This window comes from Cryptotermes secundus, unplaced genomic scaffold (assembly GCF_002891405.2).
Source record: "Cryptotermes secundus unplaced genomic scaffold, Csec_1.0 scaffold166, whole genome shotgun sequence".
NCBI classification, from domain to species: Eukaryota; Metazoa; Arthropoda; class Insecta; order Blattodea; family Kalotermitidae; genus Cryptotermes; species Cryptotermes secundus.
This window is the reverse complement of record NW_019720562.1, coordinates 651,326-660,196: the sequence shown is the minus strand read 5'-3', so window position 1 is coordinate 660,196 and position 8,871 is coordinate 651,326. Positions and strand designations below refer to the sequence as shown.

The 8,871-nt window shown below is 37.1% G+C and overlaps 1 protein-coding gene across 1 annotated transcript in view; it reads right to left on the bottom strand.

Annotated features, from left to right (window-relative positions):
• Nucleotides 1-2,249: 2,249 nt before the first annotated feature.
• Nucleotides 2,250-8,871, bottom strand: part of LOC111868384 (early endosome antigen 1) — a 63,720-nt gene continuing 57,098 nt past the window's right edge. The window contains exons 15-16 of the mRNA XM_023858972.2: nucleotides 7,202-7,377; nucleotides 2,250-5,011 (exon numbers count right to left, since the gene is read on the bottom strand). Of these exons, the coding sequence (XP_023714740.1) occupies nucleotides 4,787-5,011; nucleotides 7,202-7,377 (401 nt within the window). The 3' untranslated portion in view covers nucleotides 2,250-4,786. The remainder of the gene's footprint in view (nucleotides 5,012-7,201; nucleotides 7,378-8,871) is intronic.

Genomic DNA, 8,871 nt, shown 5'->3' with positions numbered 1-8,871 from the left:
ATGAATGGAGAATGAAAGTGATGAGTGAATGTGATAAAATGGATCATCGAACGCTGGACCATGGAATTGTTCAGGATGAATATTAAGAAAGGAGTTGATGTAATGGCCAGAGAATAGTCACTGCAAGAGTAGCAGCCAAACCAAAAGAAGACTCATAAAGCACAGCCCCGAAAGAAAAGGAATGGGGGTGCACCATTAGGCTGTTCGGGACGAAACAACCTTTAGAAGGGAGCAGTGTGACGAATTTGCGCTATGCAGGACACCCCCCCCCCTCCAGCAGTGACATAATATCATTGGAGCAACTTCCGCTGCTACAGTAACAGGCCAGTCAACACTCTGTCCCCCTCCTCCGTGGTGACGTAACAGGGGACACTGCAGTTACTACACAGCAATAAACAACTCTCAGCAGTGTTCCCCAGCAACGCCTGTAAACATGGCGTTTACGCAATAGTGAAGTGATATGGGTTTTCCGCTGTCTGACTGAAGGTTTATAAGAGTAACTAGTTATAGTAACCAGTCAGTTGCAGTCTAGCATTCTCCAGGGTGAGTTGAAGTCCACTGTTCTTGAATGAATGGAAATGACTACAGGAGAAGTAAGTGTGATACTGCAGATTCCAGTACTTGCGAAATTGTGTAATTGTAAGAGTGAATGTGAAATAAATTTGCTATATCCAACATGGCGTAAAGTTATTTGTCACATGACATATACCCAACATGTGACAATATTTTTAAACATTCAATTCTTTCAGATGTCCACCCCACTAACATTTACAGACGTCAGACACACCACAGGCTATGACACTCACATACATAACAGTATATCAAATGTTCATGAACTTTAAAAAAATATATACAGGGAAAGTAAATATTAATTTCAGGCCAAAAATAATGCTAAATTCTCTCAGATGAAGTTTCCATAGGTTCACCTTTACAATTACATCTCAGTAATGGGTTCATCTGTAATAAAGACCTGAAAGATTAAATTAAAAAAAAAATACTAAAATTGAGTTGAGGTCTGTAACTATCATTGTGTAAGTGGAGCAAAAGGCTGCGCCATAGCTCAAGTGGTTAGTTGCTGGCTTCCCACCGTGGCAGCCCAGGTTCGATCCTGGATCTGGTCAACTGGGATTTGTGGCGGACAAAGTGGCACTGGGGTGGGTTTTCTCCGAGTACTTCGGTTTCCCCTGCCAATCTTCATTCCACCAAATTCTCCATCATAATCACCTGGGGCAGGCTACACTAGGCCAATTAGTGGCCGTGGTGCCGAGTGGACCCAGTTGGACTCCACTTCCTACTAAGCGAATTAAAAAAAAAAAAAAGTGGAGCAAATATTGCGCATTACAATTTGTAAACTGTACTGCATAGCTCTACATGGACGTTTTCCTGCGCCAATGACATATCGTTTGCTTTTCATGAACTCCAGTTCAAAACATGACTTTCTGTTTGAGTTAAAATAAGTTTCTGTTACATCTGGCTTCTTTGCATGTATACTCTGGAAACCTAAAATAGGGATGAATGTTACTGTTCATGATTCAAGGACACCATATTCTGGGACACACCAGTGGGTGCAGTCTCAGATGTTTAAGTTATAGTAGTAGTAGTTTAAGTCAGAAGAGAAATGCTCGTTAGTCTCAGACTAGTTGCATTGTTAGAATGCAAAAAAAAAAAAAGATTCAAAAGTGACCCCCACACCTCTCCATCACATACAATTCTGTAAGCATTTTCTGATAATTTAATTTGTCAGCAAAGTGAAGGTCCTAAAGAGGTGTACTGTACAACCACTCATTCAAAAGCTGATGTTGCTTTTATTCAATTGCTTAATTAATTGGCAGAAGTGACTGCACTGTTTCTGAAGATGAATTAGAAGAAAATAAACAACTTTTCTTTTGCCCAGTTTAACTTTAATAGGTTAATTATATTTTGCAAATTCTGTGATCAATACACAGATATAAAACAGTATTGTAGCAGGGATTTCAGTGCCTTCTACTTTTCTGTAACTGTATATAAATACAAACATTACAATGATGTTAACTGATTAATTACTGGTAATGATACCTGCAACTGGGTAGCTTCAATTTACAAATTATGAAGAACTCTACACAGAGAGCACAGTTCACAACTGAGTTTTATATTCAAGCACTTTCTGAAATTGCGACTTTTGCTGCCACAAGCCACTAATCAATGTGAACCTCTGAACTGACAACCAAATACCATCAACACTTGAATTATTACAAGAGTTTTTTTTTGGGGGGGGGAGGGGTATGAGAGCTTCTATTTTCTGGAATGTAATACCGTGCAGTTGGGCAAAAGCTGCATGCTTCATGCTGGTTTCTTGCTTGACTTATTCTTTGAACATGGAGATGGAAGTGTTATGTTCCTCCAAAACGTTTAACTTTCATTGAACTACACAGCATTGTATCTCAGAAGTCTTCACAGACATTGCTATGACAACCTCAAATTCAACATTTGTTATAATGCCCCTATTGTAACAGAAGTTCTGTGCAGGAACATATTAAGTGTAATCTGCATATGTTTACAGGCCTTAGCACGACATGTCCTTTCTATTCCACAGTAACAAATACTGGTGAGATAATGCACTACAGAGAGATAAAAAGAGCTCAGTTTCATGGCTACCTTGCACTTGCTATGTGCTACATAAAAATCATTTACCTTTAACCTCCTCCTAATCTCGGACCTTGAGTGATTACCTCATCAGCTATCCTTAATCCATCCTTCTTAATGTACTTGAACACACATGTTCAGAGTTCACATTAACTAGGGATGGAACAGAATTTTATAGTTAATTGTATGTTATTTCCTTCTTTGTTATTACTACACTTCAAGATATACATCAAATTTACTGCACCTTGAAAGCCATTCGATCTCTGATATAATAATTTCTGTGTACAGACGAGCTCATAATTAGCCCACTATTAGCAACATGCTGCCCCTTGTCCAACTATATCACTACCATCACTACAGTACACGTGGGACATAATTAAATTGGTACGGAAACACCCTTGCATAAGGTACAAAGTCTCCCCAAAACAGCTAGAATATCCCTACCTGCCCAGCAGGAAACAATACTAACATTTGACTTTTATACATTCTAAAATCACAACACGTTTCACATTATAAGAAGTCATGAATTCCAGAATCTTACACAGTTTGAAGAGTTCTAACTTAGACAATGCTGTGTAGTCTGTTGAAAGTCAACCAATGTTTCAGTGAAATGTGTTTCCACCATATTCAGGGTTAAAGAACAAACCAGCATGAAACATGTAGCAAGTAATGCAAGTTTGCAGTTTGTTCTGATTAAATTGGAGGACACCTGTACTCATATTTGTACAATGTATCATGAAAATATTCCATTGCAACACTTTTTCATAGCAGACATACCAACATGTGCCATTAGAATTTAAATTCTAATGGTCTGAAAGAGAATTTAAGTATAAAATTGTAATACTGTAAGAGAACTGCATTTTAAATCAATTTTTATTCTCTTCTGAACTCTCTGATATATAACTTCACTCGAAATTTGTAAGAATAGGATATTAAAATAATAAGTCAGGTATATAATACGCTGTTCCAGGCACAAAACAGTGACATGATGAACAAACACATGTATGCCCTAAAATGACACATATATAGCAGTACAGGTCAGTAGTAACATCTTATACCCAGTGTCACAATAGCTGCAGTGCATGTCCTATTCACTGTTTCTAGTAATTAACAATGCTGTTTGAACTGCAGGGGTTTAATAACGCTAAATAAGATGGAAAGATAATCATTAATAATGAACAATAAAGGATTTAGAAGGCAGTCATTATGACACAGATGAAAGTACTATTCCTTCATTTACCTGGAGGGATTAAGGAAATCATAGCAAATCTTAATTGGGACAGCCAGTAGCCTGGCCAAAATTCAAACCAGGTGACTCATGAATACGAAGCAAGAATGCTAAGTACTCATTTGTAATACTGGTTGAATGTGTCCTAAGATGAGTCAGCATCCTTACAGCTTGCTCTGACCAGACATGAATCTTCACTATAGTGATAATCTCAAATCTTATATTCTTGCAGAGATACAGACCACAAGAATTCCCAATCTTTCTAGATTGCTCAGTAATACGAGTACAGCTGCCTTTTTATAAAGTTGTGTAGATTATTCAAAATAACTACAAAATATTTGGCACCTTCTGATTTCCAGTTTTAAACACCAATAATAGAATATGCTGAAAATGTAACGCAAACAAAAAAAACTGCCTATCAATATTTAAAAGATATAAACAGATAATGAAGAATATAATAAAGAGAACACAAATGAACATGTACAAAATGAACTTACAATACTTTCTCAAATGTTACAATCAACATTAACATCAGAATTTATGTCAAACAGGTATAAACTATAAAAACAAATAAAAAGAACTTTGTATATGGTAATCTTTGCATCTCACACATCCATTCATTTATTCATACTATTCACATCCCTTAGGGACTGTATCTCAAAATATACCGTTTGGCACACTATTTTTATGCAAGGGTATAAGTAATATTTCTGATGATATAGCAGCAAACACATTCTGGCACATTCAGCATCTTCTGAAAAGGTCATCATGTGTCAATCCAATGGCTGACACAACATGAAAAGAGTGATTCATTCTTCTCAAAATTTAATTCTGAGGAGTAATCTCTAACTTTCAGTCACAAAAAAAATGTTTTTCTCAGCAAGAGGCACTGAAATAAATGTTAAAGAGCCATAGTTCTGAGCATGAGTCACTACACTATTTGCTACCTAACTCATTGTAACAAGAGTCACACACTCGGACGGGCTTCTTGTTGCTTGTAATGGGTGCCATCTTGGATGAACACTCATTGCAGAAAATCTGTCCACAGTTACGGCAGTGATGCTTCCTTACAATAAGCGAGAACTCCTTCTGGCAAAGGCTGCAGCTAATAACATCAGAGTCCTCTGTCCACTTACGACCCAACAACTTTTCCAGTTCAAGCTACATTTCAAATAAAAGGCATAATGCATTAGTAGTTTCGTTTCTGAACACGCCAGAATGATTATACAATGAACGGCTATGGCAGTGCACTCTAGTAGGCATCACAACTTTACCAGAACAAATATTTCAATAAAATAAAAATTGGTGTAAATATATGTCACATCCATTGCCTCCGTTGTGAGTCTGGTGATGAATATGTAGGAGATAAAAGGGGACTTCCAGAACAACTCTCTTCGGTAAAAATATTCCTCTGTAAACAGCAGTCAAAACCTTAGACTAACTTGGGCAAAGGACTGACTCCCACAGAAGACACAGGTGGATACAATCAGAAACAGAGCCCAAACCCCAGTCTGAACCTGTAGAAGCACCTCAGGGAAAACATAGGGACTGAAACCAAAGGAGCTATATTGGATATGGACCATGGTAGTAAGACCTGTACCTACTTATGCTGCCATACTGTGGTGGTCTAGGGTCATCTGGAAAATTGTAAACCTGAACTCTACAAACTGCAAAGGTCAGTCAATCTGGTACACCTGGAGCTATAAAAATGACTCCTACAGTTAGATTTCAAGTTCTCCTGGGACAACCTCTTCTACATTTGATGCTGGAGCCAAGATTTTGACAGGAATTTACAAACTCAATTGTAGTAACCAATGGAAGCACAATTCTTTCTGGGAAAGACATGCTAACATGTTTTAGGACTTGAAGAAGGAACATATCTTACAAATGGTGGTTGATAAAATGAAAAAGAAAAATATGTATTTAACAAACCATTTATGGTCCAATTTCCTGACAGAAGTGAGCTGGAGAGTGGATTTCAGACTGAACTGGTATACAGATTGGTCCAAAGCAAACGAAGGCACTTGTGACGTGTATGCATATGTCACAAGGAAGAAGCTTAGCTACAACCTTTAGTAACACACCACAATATTCCAGGCTAAAGTGTGTGCCACTAAGGCATATACAATGGAAAATACAGGTAAACACTACAAAAACATATATCTTATCACAGAGCGTAGCTGCATTTATACCAGATCAACTTGAAGTACGTATGGGACTGCCATAAATCCCTCATGAAACTGGCTAAATAAAAGATAGCGCAACTGATATGGGCAACAGGCAACAAAAGGGATTGAAAGGACCAATACTGCCAATCAACTGAGAAAAACAGGTTTCAAACATCCACTTGTAGGACCTAACCTAGCCTATGGGATCTCAGAAAAGGTTACTAAGAGGATCATCAGGGATGGGAAGAATAGAAAACACCAGGCATCCTGGGAGTTCATCATGGACGAAAGGGTTACCTTCAGGAACTACTGGAACTGAGTAGGAACAAGTTCAGAGAAGTAACGTCACTTATACATGACACTGTCCCTTGAATGAGCATCTAATCAATCTTCAAACTGTGACCAGCAAATAGTCCCATGACTAGAAGGTGTCATGACACAGAATAAACATCCTTACACATTCTAACAGACTGTGAGATGTAACCTACATTAAGATTTGTCAACTGGTGGCATTCTCCATGAAACCAAGTCACGACCATAATGTCCCATAAGGCAAGATACAGCATTTCATGACGTATAAAATTGCTGGAGGGCTAGAACTGCAAGAAAGGGGACAGACAATAAACTGAATATTAGTCATAGTGTAAGGGTTGTTTAACACCTGCTGCTTTAAATCTACCTAATCTAAGCAAAGACATAAATTACTTCAGTTTCACCCACCACCCAAAAAAATTAAATTGCGAAAAATATGACAGAAAATGGACAGTAAAAGTATCAAAAGTAATAACAGTATCAGTATCAAAGACAGACTTATTGGTTTACCTCTCACCATATGACAGTGCTTCATATTAGGCAACTGTCATTCACCCTCCTGTCTGCATACTAGAACGAATGTGAGGACAACTGATGAATCATTCTTCCTTCTGTATACTTTCAGAGTGATTCACTGGTGCACTGCCAAGTCTTAACAATATTAACATAACAACTACTATCTGTTCTGAAACATGGCTAAATTTTACTTATGATATGTTTAATATATAGCATATGTAAGTCACAGTTCTGACCGTTCATCCCAAATTTAAAAGGAACAAAACATACATAAACAATACATATGAAATATCAATATTGTTATCAAATATATCTTCAGTGCAAAAACTTTAAGAATATACCACAAAATATTTACCTGAAGCGTTTGATTTTCCCGCCCAAGTTCATGCAAAGCTGCCTGGCTTTCTTCCAACCGTCGCCGGAGATCAGCAATTGTTTTACGTAGGTTTTCATTCTCAGCAGAGCTGGCATAGCAGCGTTCCAATACTGCCTGTTGTTCAGACTGGCTGGCTGCAAGCTGTGCTTCTAGGGCTAACCAAACATAGGAGTCATGGAACAATTTTGAAACATGAAGCCCAAAGGAAAAGGAGCTGAGACCCTATATAATAAAATGAAAACACATACCACACTGCACCAATCAAGTAGCTTTGAAATATAGCTACATTATATTCATGACAAAATTTAACATGCGAGTTTAATTACACAGAATGGGGTTTTCCATGAATTCCCATGTTCCTCCTGCATAAATCCCAGTATTAGTATGCTACCTCAAAATGGACCTCTGCTTCGTCTTTCTTATCTTTCAGTTCAAAAATTTTATCTCTCCCTCATGTCTGCAGGCTTCACCTTATAGAAAACTGCAGCATATTAGAATGAGAATTGATGTTTAGAGATATACTAATTTTCCTTATGAAATTCAATAATCCACACCTATTGTATCATATTTTTCTTAACACGTCACATATTAAAATCTCTGCATAATCCTTTACAAATAAAAGTCTGCCTTGTGCGTGTGTGTGCGCGCACGCATATGTGTCTGTACTTGGATTACACTGACCTCTACCCTGGAATACAGCATTAAAAAGTATCACTACAGAACCTCATACACATATCTGCAGATGTTTACAACCCACCAGAGGTTCTGAGAGTTTCTCAGTGATTGTTCCAATTGTGGCCTTGTAGGTGGATACTGACATTTCACACGAACATCCCATCTCTATTTTCATGGTTCAATTCCTCCAAAACGTTAGTATCCACCTACAGGAATACACAGTGTCACAACCGAAGACCACAATTGAAGAGCACAAATAGTTGTCAGTCATCTTCAGCACATGCAAGTTTATAAATTAAATATCATAGTATAAATACAAAATTCAGAACTTTTATAACATGACTCTAGGAAAGCCTTAAATGAACAAGATGAGCAATCATTTCTGGCCACCTTTCCCAACAAAGAAAGAGACCTTAGTAGCCAATGAACAGAAAGCCACTGGGTCAGGCACCACAGCAATTCTTAACATACATACATACATAATTTCACAGATCCATTGTCCAGAAACCGGACCGGATATTGAATTCGTCAGCAAAATGACATTGCAAAATGCAATCTAGTCTCAACAATTAAAATATTCAAGAATTATAAAATGAAAAATACAATAATAAAATAAAAAGCAGTCATATAACAAATCTAGATAGTACATAATCTTGGAAAGACAACAATAATGTATTATGCTTGCCTGTATGCCATGTATTCATCTACCGAATAAAATGCATTTAAAATAAGATAATCTTTTAGCCTTTGTTTAAAAGTATTAATATTGTCTTTTAAACAATATATATTGTATGGCAAGTTATTAAATATTCTAATGGATGAAAAATGCACACTCTTTTCAATGGAAGATAATCTCACAAAGGAAACATGTAGTTTATTATGCCACCTAGTACTTAATTTGTGTATGCCATTATTCACCTGATACATATCAGGATTTTTGAGTACAAACAAGACTATGGAATATATATATAAAA